The following is a 15,990-nucleotide window of genomic DNA, read 5'->3' on the forward strand; positions in this document are numbered from 1 at the left end:
ATCAATCAATCAAATCAAGTTTATATAGCCCTTCGTACATCAGCTAATATCTCGAAGTGCTGTACAGAAACCCAGCCTAAAACACCAAACAGCAAGCAATGCAGGTGTAGAAGCACGGTGGCTAGGAAAAACTCCCTATAAAGGCCAAAACCTAGGAAGAAACCTAGAGAGGAACCAGGCTATGAGGGGTGACCAGTCCTCTTCTGGCTGTGCCGGGTGGAGATTATAACAGAACATGGCCAAGATGTTCAAAATGTTCATAAGTGACAAGCATGGTCAAATAATAATCAGGAATAAATGTCAGTTGGCTTTTCATAGCCGATCATTAAGAGTTAAAAACAGCAGGTCTGGGACAGGTAGGGGTTCCATAACCGCAGGCAGAACAGTTGAAACTGGAATAGCAGCAAGGCCAGGTGGACTGGGGACAGCAAGGAGTCATCATGCCCGGTAGTCCTGACGTATGGTCCTAGGTCCTCCGAGAGAGAGAAAGAAAGAGAGAAGGAGAGAATTAGAGAGAGCATACTTAAATTCCCACAGGACACTGGATAAGACAGGAGAAGTACTCCAGATATAACCAACTGACCCTAGCCCCCCGACACAAACTACTGCAGCATAAATACTGGAGGCTGAGACAGGAGGGGTCAGAAGACACTGTGGCCCCATCCGATGATACCCCCGGACAGGGCCAAACAGGAAGGATATAACCCCACCCACTTTGCCAAAGCACAGCCCCCGCACCACTAGAGGGATATCTTCAACCACCAACTTACAATCCTGAGACAAGGCCGAGTATAGCCCACAAAGATCTCCACCACAGCACAAACCAGGGGGGGGGGGGCGCCAACCCAGACAGGAAGATCACGTCAGTAACTCAACCCACTCAAGTGACGCACCCCTCCTAGGGACGGCATGAAAGAGCACCAGTAAGCCAGTGACTCAGCCCCTGTAATAGGGTTAGAGGCAGAGAATCCCAGTGGAGAGAGGGGAACCGGCCAGGCAGAGACAGCAAGGGCGGTTCGTTGCTCGAGAGCCTTTCCGTTCACCTTCACACTCCTGGGCCAGACTACACTCAATCATATGACCTACTGAAGAGATAAGTCTTCAGTAAAGACTTAAAGGTTGAGACCGAGTCTGCGTCTCTCACATGGGTAGGCAGACCGTTCCATAAAAATGGAGATCTATAGGAGAAAGCCCTGCCTCCAGCTGTTTGCTTAGAAATTCTAGGGACAATTAGGAGGCCTGCGTCTTGTGACCGTAGCATACGTGTAGGTATGTACGGCAGGACCAACTCGGAAAGATAGGTAGGAGCAAGCCCATGTAACGCTTTATAGGTTAACAGTAAAACCTTGAAATCAGCCCTTGCCTTAACAGGAAGCCAGTGTAGGGAAGCTAGCACTGGAGTAATATGATCACATTTCTTGGTTCTAGTCAGGATTCTAGCAGCCGTATTTAGCACTAACTGAAGTTTATTTAGTGCTTTATCCGGGTAGCCGGAAAGTAGAGCATTGCAGTAGTCTAACCTAGAAGTAACAAATGCATGGATAAATTTTTCTGCAGCATTTTTGGACAGAAAATGTCTGATTTTTGCAATGTTACGTAGATGGAAAAAAGCTGTCCTTGAAACAGTCTTGATATGTTTGTCAAAAGAGAGATCAGGGTCAAGAGTAACGCCGAGGTCCTTCACAGTTTTATTTGAGACGACTTTACAACCATCAAGATTAATTGTCAGATTTAACAGAAGATCTCTTTGTTTCTTGGGACCTAGAACAAGCATCTCTGTTTTGTCCGAGTTTAAAAGTAGAACGTTTTCAGCCATCCACTTCCTTATGTCTGAAACACAGGCTTCTAGCGAGGGCAATTTTGGGACTTCACCATGTTTCATTCAAATGTACAGCTGTGTGTCATCCGCATAGCAGTGAAAGTTAACATTATGTTTTCGAATAACATCCCCAAGAGGTAAAATATATAGTGAAAACAATAGTGGTCCTAAAACGGAACCTTGAGGAACACCGAAATGTACAGTTGATTTGTCAGAGGACAAACCATTCACAGAGACAAACTGATATCTTTCCGACAGATAAGATCTAAATCAGGCCAGAACTTGTCCGTGTAGACCAATTTGGGTTTCCAGTCTCTCCAAAAGAATGTGGTGATCGATGGTGTCAAAGGCAGCACTAAGGTCTAGTAGCACGAGGACAGATACAGAGCCTCGGTCTGACGCCATTAAAAGGTAATTTACCTTCACAAGTGCAGTCAGTGCTATGATGGGGTCTAAAACCAGACTGAAGCATTTCGTATACATTGTTTGTCTTCAGGAAGGCAGTGAGTTACTGCGCAACAGCTTTTTCAAAATTTTTTGAGAGGAATGGAAGAGTCGATATAGGCCGATAGTTTTTTATATTTTCCGGGTCAAGGTTTGGCTTTTTCAAGAGAGGCTTTATTACTGCCACTTTTAGTGAGTTTGGTACACATCCGGTGGATAGAGAGCCGTTTATTATGTTCAACATAGGAGGGCCAAGCACATGAAGCAGCTCTTTCAGTAGTTTAGTTGGAATAGGATCCAGTATGCAGCTTGAAGGTTTAGAGCCCATGATTATTTTCATCATTGTGTCAAGAGATATAGTACTAAAACACTTAAGTGTCTCTCCCGATCCCAGGCCCTGGCAGAGCTGTGCAGATCCAGGACAGCTAAGCCCTGGAGGAATACGCAGATTTAAAGAGGAGTCCGTAATTTGCTTTCTAATGATCACGATCTTTTCCTCAAAGAAGTTCATGAATTTATTACTGCTGAAGTGAAAGCCATCCTCTCTTGGGGAATGCTGCTTTTTAGTTAGCTTTGCAACAGTATCAAAAAGAAATTTTGGATTGTTCTTATTTTCCTCAATTAAGTTGGAAAAGTAGGATGATCGAGCAGCAGTGAGGGCTCTTCGATACTGCACGGTACTGTCTTTCCAAGCTAGTCGGAAGACTTCCAGTTTGGTGTGGCGCCATTTCCGTTCCAATTTTCTGGAAGCTTGCTTCAGAGCTCGGGTATTTTCTGTATACCAGGGAGCTAGTTTCTTATGACAAATGTTTTTCGTTTTTAGGGGTGCAACTGCATCTAGGGTATTGCGCAAGGTTAAATTGAGTTCCTCAGTTAGGTGGTTAACTGATTTTTGTCCTCTGACGTCCTTGGGTAGGCAGAAGGAGTCTGGAAGGGCATCAAGGAATGTTTGTGTTGTCTGAGAATTTATAGCACGACTTTTGATGCTCCTTGGTTGGGGTCTGAGCAGATTATTTGTTGCGATTGCAAACGTAATAAAATGGTGGTCCGATAGTCCAGGATTATGAGGAAAAACATTAAGATCTACAACATTTATTCCATGGGACAAAACTAGGTCCAGAGTATGACTGTGGCAGTGAGTAGGTCCAGAGACATGTTGGACAAAACCCACTGAATCGATGATGGCTCCGAAAGCCTTTTGGAGTGGGTCTGTGGACTTTTCCATATGAATATTAAAATCACCAAAAATTAGAATATGATCTGCTATGACTACAAGGTCCGATAGGAATTCAGGGAACTCAGAGAGGAACGCTGTATATGGCCCAGGAGGCCTGTAAACAGTAGCTATAAAAAGTGATTGAGTAGGCTGCATAGATTTCATGACTAGAAGCTCAAAAGACGAAAACGTCATTTTTGTTTTTGTAAATTGAAATTTGCTATCGTAAATGTTAGCAACACCTCCGCCTTTGCGGGATGCACGGGGGATATGGTCACTAGTGTAACCAGGAGGTGAGGCCTCATTTAACACAGTAAATTCATCAGGCTTAAGCCATGTTTCAGTCAGGCCAATCACATCAAGATTATGATCAGTGATTAGTTCATTGACTATAACTGCCTTTGAAGTGAGGGATCTAACATTAAGTAACCCTATTTTGAGATGTGAGGTATCACGATCTCTTTCAATAATGGCAGGAATGGAGGAGGTCTTTATCCTAATGAGATTGCTAAGGCGAACACCGCCATGTTTAGTTTTGCCCAACCTAGGTCGAGGCACAGACACAGTCTCAATGGGGATGGCTGAGCTGACTACACTGACTATGCTAGTGGCAGACTCCACTAAGCTGGCAGGTTGGCTAACAGCCTGCTGCCTGGCCTGCACCCTATTTCATTGTGGAGCTAGAGGAGTTAGAGCCCTGTCTATGTTGGTAGATAAGATGAGAGCACCCCTCCAGCTAGGATGGAGTCCGTCACTCCTCAGCAGGTCAGGCTTGGTCCTGTTTGTGGGTGAGTCCCAGAAAGAGGGCCAATTATCTACAAATTCTATCTTTTGGGAGGGGCAGAAAACAGTTTTCTACCAGCGATTGAGTTGTGAGACTCTGCTGTAGAGCTCGTCACTCCCCCTAACTGGGAGGGGGCCAGAGACAATTACTCGATGCCGACACATCTTTCTAGCTGATTTACACGCTGAAGCTATGTTGTGCTTGGTGACCTCTGACTGTTTCATCCTAACATCGTTGGTGCCGACGTGGATAACAATATCTCTATACTCTCTACACTCGCCAGTTTTAGCTTTAGCCAGCACCATCTTCAGATTAGCCTTAAACCTGTTGAGGATAGAGGGCGCTATTTTCACTTTGGGGAAAAATCGTGCCCAATTTAAACGGCCTCGTACTCTATTCTTGCTCGTACAATATGCATATTATTATTACTATTGGATAGAAAACACTCAAGTTTCTAAAACCGTTTGAATTATATCTGTGAGTAAAACAGAACTCATTTTGCAGCAAACTTCCTGTCAGAAAGTGAAAAATCTGAAATCGAGGCTCTGTTCCAGGGCCTCCCTATCAATTTGCTTGAAATTTATGACTATACATGCACTTCATACGCCTTCCACTAGATGTCAATAGGCTGTGAGAGGTGAAATGGGGTTTCTAGGTATTTCTATGGTCAAAAGAGAGAGCTTGGAATGACATGACCCCGAATTCCTTTGTTCAGGAAGACGCATGAAGTTCATCAGTATTGGCCTCTGAAAAGCATTCGCTATAGACGTCTAATATCTCCGGCTTTGATTTTATTTGATAAATGTGATAATATCATCGTAAAGTATGTTTTTTCAATATAGTTTAATCAGATTATAGAATTTTTTTCGGGAGTTTTGGCGTGTTCCGTTCTCTGCGTTTGTTCACGAAGGAGAGCTTAGCGCCACTTGGCTAGTTTTGCTTGCTAATTCGAGTGGGAAAAAGGCCATTCTAAAACCAAACAACGATTGTTCTGGACAAAGGACCCCTTCTACAACATTCTGATGGAAGATCATCAAAAGTAGGACCCATTTATGATGTTATTTCATGTATCTGTCGAACATGTTTACTATTAGTTTGCGCCCAGATTTTGGGCGCTCTCTCGCTATAACGTAAGCTGCATGTCGTACTGAAGTTATTTTTAGAATTCTAACACGGCGATTGCATTAAGAACTAGTGTATCTATCATTTCCTATACAACATGTATTTTTTTAGTAAAGTTTATGAATAGTTATTTGGTCAGAATAGGTGAGTGTCAGAAATATATCCGGACATTCTGGGGAAAAGATGCTAAGTTTTCACAATGTATAACCACGGATTTCAGCTCTAAATATGCACATTTTCGAACAAACCATATATGTATTGTGTAATATGATGTTATAGGACTGTCATCTGATGAAGTTTATGAAGGTTAGTGAAAGAATTAATATATTTTGCTGGTTTATTCGCCATCGCTAACGTTGCGTTGAATGAATGGGGTTGTGTGGTAGGCTATTGTAGTAAGCTAATATAATGCTATATTGTGTTTTCGCTGTAAAACACTTTAAAAAATCGGAAATATTGGCTGGATTCACAAGATGTTTGTCTTTCATTTGCTGTACACCATGCATTTTTCAGAAATGTTTTATGATGAGTATTTAGGTATTTCACGTTGGTCTCTATAATTACTCTGGCTGCTTCGGTGCTATTTCTGATGGTAGATGTGATGTAAAACTGATTTATACCTCAAATATGCACATGTTTCGAACAAAACATAGATTTATTGTATAACATGTTATAAGACTGTCATCTGATGAAGTTGTTTCTTGGTTAGTTTGGTTGGTTCTTGGTTAGTTTGGTTGGTTATGTGCAAGCTACCTGTGCTGTGAAAAATGTCTGTGCTTTTTTGTATTTGGTGGTGAGCTAACATAAATATACGTGGTGTTTTCGCTGTAAAACATTTTAAAAATCGGACATGGATTCACAAGATGTTTATCTTTCATTTGCTGTATTGGACTTGTTAATGTGTGAAAGTGAAATATTTCAAAAAAAAAATATTTGAATTTCGCGCTCTGCCTTTTCAGTGGAATGTGGGAGGAGTTCCGCTAGCGATGACTAGGGTTTTCAATTTGCTAGACAGGTTAACGTCGGTAGCCCTGCCCCCTGGTAAACAGTGTATGATCGCTGGGTGATTCGTTTTAAGTCTAATACTGCGGGTAATGGAGTCGCCAATGACTAGGGTTTTCAATTTGTCAGAGCTAATGGTGGGAGCCTTCGGCGTCTCAGACCCCGTAACGGGAGGAGTAGAGACAAGAGAAGACTCGGCCTCAGACTCCGACTCGCTACTTAATGGGGAAAACCGGTTGAAAGTTTCTGTCGGCTGAATGAGCGACACCGGTTGAGCATTCCTACAGCATTTCCCTCCAGAAGCCATGAGAAAGTTGTCCGGCTGCGGGGACTGTGCGGGGGGATTTATACTAACGTTACTATCTGTACTTACTGGTGTCACAGACGCTGTTTCATCCTTTCCTACACTGAAATTACCCTTGCCTAACGATTGCGTCTGAAACTGGGCTTGCAGCACAGCTATCCTCGCCATAAGGCGATCGTTCTCCTGTATATTATGAGTACAGCGACTGCAATTAGAAGACATCATGTTAATGTTACTACTTAGCTTCGGCTGTTGAAAGTGCTGACGAACCATGTCCAGATAAAGCGTCCGGAGTGAAAAAGTTGAATGAGGGAAAAAAGTTGTGATGGAAAAACTAAAAATATAAACGGTAATTAAAAAGAAGAAGAAAAAAAAACATAAAGTTGTCAGCTAGCAAAGTAAGGTTGGCAACAAAACGCACAGCAACACGTCGGCAAATTCAAGAGGAAGTGACGACACCAGGATGCTGGGAATACTGGGAATACTGTTGCATGTAGGTCTATATTATATATATATTGATCATATAGAAATATCAATACATTATTTCAACAACTCTAAAGCAATTTCCTGTCTATGGCACCAGAACCACTGACTCGCTACCCTTTAATATTATCAAGACGCTGATAACTCTGGTTAGGAAATAACTGGTTAGGAACAGGTGGGACTCATGACTAAAGAGGCTTCAAGCATAGCTTTTATTTTTACCCATAAGAGTAGAAATAAAATGTCTCTATTCTCAGCACTTACGACCAATTTTCTACTCTGAGGCTTTGTGGATACAGCCCCTGTTCTTGATTAATTGTGTCTTAAGTGAGGGATCATGCCTTTGAAGTATCAAACCATTAAAGAGTGTCAGAAAGTCAAATCAACTAACACGCTTGCAAAGTATCACATCAACTAACATGCTTGCATAGTACTTATATCAATCCCTCATTGCCCAATCAGAAGATGCTCCATAGCAGGGTGCTGATATCAGATTTCTTGATCCAACATCTTCTCACTCTGTATCTCTTACAGTCAGTAGACATGGAGGATGGGAAGCCTGATCTGCTGCTGGTCAAAGAGGAGACAATAGAAGACGGACCAGAGAGCATTGATCTGCTGAGTGGACTAAAGATGGGGGAGCAAGGTAAGAGAGAAATACATATAACCTACATACAGTAATAGATCTTCAATGGGAATAGTGATGCACCTGGCTATTATTTTATATTTTTCTTTATTCATGAAATGAAATCAATACAACTTATGTTTACATACAAAAACACACATTGTATGAACTCCAGGTAATTGACAAAAAAACTGCATATGTAGAATTCTCTGCCATGTTTGTAAAGTCTATTTTGTAACCTCTTCCTGCAGGTGGTTTGCTGGAGGCTAACAGAGGAGACTGGGTGGCCATCTTGGATTCCCAGACTGGTGCAGCCAAGGACCCAGGAGACAACATCACTGACCAGGCCAGGACCAGAGGTGACATAGTGGAGGTCAGTGGATGGGACAGCGTCCTCAACTCTGGAGTGAGGAACAACACCTTTAACCACAACCAGAAACAGACAGTCGAACACAAAACAACCAAACTTAGTTGCCATGACAACAGACTGGCTGAGACCAGGGCAAGGCGTAGATTTGGTCTGCAGGGACAGGGAGGTGTCCGTATACGGCAGGAGAGTACAGACACAGACTCGGCTAGCGATGCTCCGTCCTGCTCCTATAGTTGTGATTCAGAGAGACTGATGGGGCCTCAGGTTTACCCCCAAACAGGTTCTGCCTTCAGCCTGCCTTCTATGGGATCTATCAACTGGAACATGGACCCTGTGACAACACAGACACTCCCTGGCCTTCATCCTCCTCACACTCTCCTGTTAAACCAGACCTCAGACAATATCAGTGCCTCAACACTTAATGGCTACACAAGTCCATTGACAAATGACAGTAGTAGTAGTAACGCTATCAGCAGATCCAGTGGCAAAGAGAAGCGCTTCCCGTGTTCATTCTGTGGGAAAGCCTTCAGTTTCCCCAAACAGATGGAGATCCACCAGAGGATGCACACGGGTGAGAAACCATTCGGCTGTCATCTTTGCCGGGCCAGTTTCTCCCAATTGTCCAACCTGAAGAGGCACCAGAGGGTCCACACAGGGGAGAAGCCTTACAGCTGCCCCCAGTGTGAGAAGAGATTCTCCCACCAGCACCATCTGAAGATACACCTGAAGGTCCACACGGGGGAAAGGCCTGTACGCACTGGGGAAAGAGTTTCTCGGAGAGGAGCTACCTCAGGATACACCAGCAGAAAATGCACACGGACAACGTATAGTGTATAGTGAGTGATACAGAATTTGTCACTTTAAAAAAAAGCCAAAAACAAATAAAGTATGTCTTCTCCTTCAGGGTCCCGTCTAATGCCTGGTGACTGGGTTCATACAAGGCCTGGGCCTGAATCTGGGTCTAGCCTTCCTCAGTTACCCCACCAATACAGACAGTGTCTGTACCTAGCCTATAACACAGCAAGCACACAATGCCAACAACACCCAAACAAATACTAGAGGTCAAGGAGGGCGCTCAAAGACTAACCACCTGAGGGTGGCTCCTGCTTCTACATCCTCCGATGTCATTGGGTCACAACATGGGAGGCCGAGCATTAGGACGGACACCGACAAGCTGTATGCCTGCCCCACGTGTGTGAAGCGCTTCGCTGAGGTGAACTATGCGAAGATGCACCAGACCGTTCACACTAAGGAGAGGCCCTTCAAGTGCAAACTATGTTACAAGAGCTTCTCATTCCTGAGTAACATTATCAGACATAGGAGTGTCCACAATGGGGAGAAATCGTAGCAGTGTGTCTTCAGGTGTACACAGGGGATATCTGGGAACCATTCTTTAGCTGACATATTATAGTTATCATGTGAAGTGTCTTGGGGTAAGAGGGTAATTAACCACATAATTCATAAAACCTTTGTTAACTTGTCATTTAAAATAGGCTTGTGTACCTATTTTTTAGAGAGGCTAGAATAAAGGACAGTTTAATATTGACCTTACTGAGGTGATGTAGATGGAATAAAGTTATTATTATTTTCTACTCTATTCTTGCTAACACACTGTTCTTTCTAAACAAGTCTGCTCTCTGCTTACAATATTCTGATCATAGGAGATTTGATGTGTAATGTAATAAGCAGTACCGTATTTCAAAGAACAGCGTAAATAACTTTTTCATTTAACCACACCCTTTGAGCTATGACGCCAACCAATAAGATACTTTCTCTTCAGTGTAAACAGAAGTGGGTGCGGCTAGGCGACAAGGTGGAAGCCGATGTGGAACTTGAATCGGATGGCAGTGGAAAAAAGGATGAGTGGATTTTTGTCCAAAAGAATGGGAAAAGGAGAAAAAATTGTTGTGGAAAATGTCTAGTTCTGATCATATCCCATTGTATCTGATATTCCTGCGGTTTTTGGAAAAACAAATGTAGGCCTATGCCAGACTTGGTGAATCCGTTTCCATTTAGTGTGTTTCTGCTGATCAGAAAAGGCGTGTCTCACCCGAATTTATGAATATAATGTGTCTTGCATTGATGTGCCACCTGTCAAAAGGAATCATTTTTGTCTTGGAAGAAGTCGACATTGCTCTACTGAGGAATGAATCGTGTGGTAAATGGCATGAAGGAGAAGAGTTTGTCTGTCCTTGTTTTTTTTTTTATGTGGAGTGTCTCCCAACCCAAGTGCAGCTGGGATATGTGTACTATCCTGTGAGAGCCTTTATATACAGACTAATTAATAAACTGATGGGAAAGCTATTCATGTCAAAAATATAATAATTAGAATCACTTCCTGAATTGCAGTAGCGGTGCGTGGGTAAAATCAACAGGGAAGCCAATCTAGGGGGAAAATGCCATATTACAACCCATGTGTTGTGATAATTGTGTACTGCTCTAAGAAAACCAATGGTCCAAACCTAATTTCTCTATGGTAATCTTTTTAAAAGTTATTGGAGCTTTTACCCTTGTAAAATGGCCAAGATTAGGGTGACAATCAATGGAGGCCAGAGAAAAAAAAGCTAAAAAGATTTTGAAAATAGCATTGTGTCAGCTAGGCTGGATGCTGTGTGAGAATTGTGACAAACTGACAGGCTCACCTATTGAATTCATCTTTATTTTAGAATCCAAAGGACTAAATTCATCTTTATTTTCGAATCCGAAGGACATAAAACAATATAGAGGTAAGATAGATATCGATTTTGAGACATTATTTTCAGATTTTAGTATACGCGTTTCATAATAAATTCAGCTTGTGTCATGTTAATTCCTCAAAAGTCACTGCAAGAAGCACTGCTGTCAACAGAGCGTGCTGCTTATTATCGGATGTTTTACATTTCCGGAATGTACATAAAAAAAATATATATTTCACCAGGTAGACCAGTTGAGAACAAGTTCTTATTTACAACTGCGACCTGGCCAAGATAAAGCAAAGCAGTGCGACAAAAACAACAACACAGAGTTACACATGGGATAAACAAACGTACAGTCAATAACACAATAGAAAAATCTGTATACAGTGTGTGCAAATGAAGTAAAGAGGTAAGGCAATAAATAGGCCAATAGTGGCAAAGTAAATACAATTTAGCAATTTACACTAGAGTGATAAGTGTGCAGATGAGGATGTGCAAGTAGAAATACTGGTGTGCAAAAGAGCAGAAAAACAAATATGGGGATTAAGGTAGGTAGCTGGTTGGATGGGCTATTTACAGATGGGCTGTGTACAGCTGCAGCGATCGGTAAGCTGCTCTGACAGCTGACACTTAAAGTTAGTGAGGGAGATACAGTTGAAGTCGGAAGTTTACATACACTTAGGTTGGAGTCATTAAAACTTGTTTTTCAACCACCTCACAAATGTCTTGTTATTATCAAACTATAGTTTTGGCAAGTCAGTTAGGACATCTACTTTGTGCATGACACAAGTAATTTTTCCAACAATTGTTTACAGACAGATTATTTCACTTATAATTCACTTATTAACATTTCCAGTGGGTCAGAAGTTTACATACACTGAGTTGACTGTGCCTTTAAACAGCTTGGAAAATTCCAGAAAATGATGTCATGGCTTTAGAAGCTTCTGATTGACTCAAATGATGTCAATTAGCCTATTGGAGGTGTTCCTTTGGATGTAATTCAAGGCCTACCTTCAAACTCAGTGTCTCTTTGCTTGACATCATGGAAAAATCGAAGGAAATCAGCCAAGACCTCAGAAAAAAGAGCAAGAAAAAAGGAGCAATTTCCAAATGCCTTGTACGTTCATCTGTACAAACAATAGTACGCAAGTATAAACACCATGGGACCACGCAGCCGTCATACCGCTCAGGAAGGAGATGCGTTCTGTCTCCTAGAGATGAACGTACTTTGGTGCGAAAAGTGCAAATCAATCCCAGAACAACAGCAAAGGACCTTGTGAAGATGCTGGAGGAAACAGGCACAAAAGTATCTATCTACAGTAAAACAAATCCTATATTATTTACCTTTATTTAACTAGGCAAGTCAGTTAAGAAGAAATTCTTATTTTCAATGACGGCCTAGGAACAGTGGGTTAACTGCCTTGTTCAGGGGCAGAACGACAGATTTTTACCTTGTCAGCTCGGGGATTCGATCTTGCAACCTTTCGGTTACTAGTCCAACGCTTTAACCACTAGGCTACCTGCCGCCCCATATTGACATAACCTGAAAGGACGCTCAGGAAGGAAGAAGCCACTGCTCCAAAACCCGCCATAAAAAAATCCAGACTACGGTTTGCAACTGCACATGGGGACAAAGATTGTACTTTTTGGAGAAATGTCCTCTGGTCTGATGAAACAAAAATAGAACTGTTAGGCCATAATGACCATCGTTATGTTTGGAGGAAAAAGGGGGAGGCTTACAAGCTGAAGAACACCATCCCAACCGTGAAGCACAGGGGTGGCAGCATCATGCTTTGGGGGTGCTTTGCTGCACGAGGGACTGGTGCACTTCACAAAATAGATGGCTTCATGAGGATGTAAAATTATGTGGATATATTGAAGCAACATCTCAAGACATCAGTCAGGAAGTTAAAGCTTGGTTGCAAATGGGTCTTCCAAATGGACAATGACCCCAAGCATACTTCCAAAGTTGTGGCAAAATGGCTTAAGGACAACAAAGTCAAGGTATTGGAGTGGCCATCACAAAGCCCTGAACTCAACCCTGTAGAAAATTTGTGGGCAGAACTGAAAAAGTGTGGGCGAGCAAGGAGGCCTACAAACCTGACTCTGTTCACCAGCTCTGTCAGGAGGAATGGGCCAAAATTCACCCAACTTATTGTGGGAAGCTTGTGGAAGGCTACCCAAAAACTTTTGACCCAAGTTAAACAATTTCAAAGGCAATGTTACAAAATACTAATTGAGTGTATGTAAACTTCTGACCCACTGGGAATGTGACGAAATAAAAAAAAAATGAAATAAACTACTATTATTCTGACATTTCACATTCTTAAAATAAAGTGGTGATCCTAACTGACCTAAGACAGGACATTTTACTAGGATTAAATGTCAGGAATTGTGAAAAACTGAGTTCAAATGTATTTGGCTAAGGTGTATGTAAACTTCCGACTTCAACTGTAAAATCCACAGAAGATGACTGAACAAGGAGAGATTACTAGAAACCAACTAGGTTTCCCCTTGTATCTGTGGATTCATTGTTAGAGTAGAGAACACACAAAATAAGTCTCCAACTTCAGTGATTTTTGCAATTCATTCCAGTCATTGGCAGCAGAGAACTGGAAGGAAAGGTGTCGAAAGTAGGTGTTGGCTTTGGGGATGACCTGTGAAATATACCTGCTGGAGCGCGTGCTACAGATGGGTGCTGCTATGGTGACCAGTGAGCTGAGATAAGGCAGAGCTATACCTAGCAAAGACTTATAGATGACCTGGAGCCAGTGGGTTTGGCGACAAATATGTAGCGAGGACCAGCCAACGAGAGCATACAGGTCGCAGTGGTGGGTAGTATATGGGGCTTTGGTGACAAAACGGATAGCACTGTGATAGACTGCATCCAATTTTCTGAGTAGAGTATTGGAGGCTAATTTGTAAATGACATCGCCGAAGTCAAGGATCGGTAGGATAGTCCGTTTTACGAGGGTAAGTTTGGCAGCATGAGTGAAGGAGGCTTTGTTGCGAAATAGGAAGCCGATTCTAGATTTAATTTTGGATTGGAGATGCTTAATGTGAGTCTGGAAGGAGTTTACAGTCTAGCCAGACACCTAGGTATTTATAGTTGTCCACATATTCTAAGTCAGAACCGTCCAGAGTAGTGATGCTAGTCGGGCGGGCGGGTGCAGGCAGTGATCGGTTGAAGAGCATGCATTTAGTTTTACTAGCATTTAAGAGCAGCTGGAGGCCACGGAAGGAGTATTGTATGGCGTTGAAGCTCGTTTGGAGGTTTGTTAACACAGTGTCCAAAGAAGAGGTGGATCAAAGAATCACTCGCAGCAAGAGCGACATCATTGATATATAGATATAAAGAGTCGGCACGGGAATTGAACCCTGTGGCACCCCCATAGAGACTGCCAGAGGTCCGGACAACAGGCCCTCCGATTTGACACACTGAACTCTATCTGAGAAGTAGTTAGTAAACCAGACGAGGCAGTCATTAGAGAAACCAAGGCTGTTGAGTCTGCCGATAAGAATACGGTGATTGACAGAGTCGAAAGCCTTGGCCTGGTCGATGAAGACGGCTGCACAGTACTGTCTTTTATTGATGAAGGAATAAATGATATGTTAGACCCCACTGAGCGAGATAGAACATGAAGAATCATATTTGTCTCGGTAAAACGTATTTTATAACATAAGGAAGTGAAATTTCATCACCTCAGCGCATTTAGTGGGTGGACACCCTATAATATGCTAACTCCAGGCTGTAGCCATATGTACAAAAATTGATTATTGTGGATTCTGTCACCATGGGCCTTCAGACACAACTCAAGGAAGCTAAGGGTAATTTGACCCAAATATTGATTTTGCATTTACTATCCCTTTAAAACCTCCCAGTTTTACCACACCCAGTAGGTGGCAACAATACACCATTTTTTGTGTAGTCCGCCGATAAATCCTCAAAGAAGAAGACGTAAACAGAAGTAAGCCGTGACCAAAAACTATTTCCACGTTTGCGTTTTTGTTGTCATTTAGATGTTTATTAACACCCTGCAACTCAAAATATGACTTATTTAACCGCATAGCATCACAAACTTACCCGAGGTATTGTTTAATTCGCTTTGGAGACAGGACTTGGTTGATAGATGTTATCTAGGTAACGCTAACTAGCTAGTTGCTAAAGTTACCTAACAATGGCTATGGTTTTTCACACTCAAATAGCCTCCATTATGGAGGTGCTAGCGAATGCAGCTGTGGCAGAGATCTGTAAACTCGTAGACGACGACTATGCAGTGTTTCGTTTGGAAATAACTCAAAGCCAGAAAGAAAACAGGGCATTGCGGAGGAAACTACAGCTACTGGAACTGAAGAAGGTGGCACGGGAGCGCGCAGAAAGGACAATGCGAGAGCGTGTCATCGCCAGTCGTTTCAGTAGTGTCAAGATCCTCGACCGATACAGAGGAATTGCAAGAGGTACATTTTGCATGAGGCTGCGTGGTCGGTGGCCCCGTTACCCTCTACACATGTGACTTTGTTTTAACCAGAATTGGGTCTTGGTTAGTTTTTGGATAGTATGCAATAGCCTAATTCCCCTGATTACTTGCAATATAACGTTGAGCATTGACAGTAGCTAACCTAATCACCTCTTTTCCCCCAATCACTCTCTTGGGTGAATTACATCTCACTGGAGGCCACATGCGCTTTGTGAAGCCAGCAGGACACAATACATGGAGAGATGACCAACCAATCACTGTTGATGAGGGGAGTGGAACCTCAACCCAGCAAGTTATCGTCATAGAGGTTAGTGTAATAGTGTTACATAACAATTACAGTACATTTCAGAAAGGCTCCCATCAGCTATTCACTTGCTGTAAACATGTACATCCTCATTTATCTGCCATAAGGGAGCTTGTGTGACTTCTCTACGACATTGTTACCCAATTCTACTCCCAAGTGGCACATAAGGCACTGCATCTCAGTGCAAGAAGCGTCACTACAGTCCCTGGTTCGAATCCAGGCTGAATGACATCCGGCCATAATTAGGAGTCTCATAGGGCGGCGCACAATTGGTCCAGCGTCGCCCGGGTTTTGCCAGGGTAGGCCATCATTGTAAATAAGAATTTGTACTTAACTGACTAGCCTACCTAAATAAAGGTTAAAT

General features: G+C 42.6%; 1 protein-coding gene and 1 long non-coding RNA gene across 4 annotated transcripts in view; one reads left to right on the forward strand and one right to left on the reverse strand.

Moving 5' to 3' along the window:
- On the reverse strand, positions 1–15,038 carry LOC139566735 (uncharacterized). Its single transcript, XR_011673138.1, has 2 exons — positions 14,929–15,038; positions 1–466 (listed from the first exon to the last, which is right to left on the reverse strand). It is a non-coding gene; the product is annotated as an uncharacterized lncRNA (long non-coding RNA).
- Positions 15,023–15,990, forward strand: part of LOC139566732 (uncharacterized) — a 13,761-nt gene continuing 12,793 nt past the window's right edge. For all 3 annotated transcript variants that reach the window (XM_071388008.1, XM_071388009.1, XM_071388007.1), the window contains exons 1-2: positions 15,023–15,302; positions 15,520–15,629. In XM_071388008.1, coding sequence (XP_071244109.1) covers positions 15,023–15,302; positions 15,520–15,629 — 390 coding nt within the window. The remainder of the gene's footprint in view (positions 15,303–15,519; positions 15,630–15,990) is intronic.

Source organism: Salvelinus alpinus, chromosome 39 (genome assembly GCF_045679555.1).
Source record: "Salvelinus alpinus chromosome 39, SLU_Salpinus.1, whole genome shotgun sequence".
NCBI classification, from domain to species: domain Eukaryota; kingdom Metazoa; phylum Chordata; class Actinopteri; order Salmoniformes; family Salmonidae; genus Salvelinus; species Salvelinus alpinus.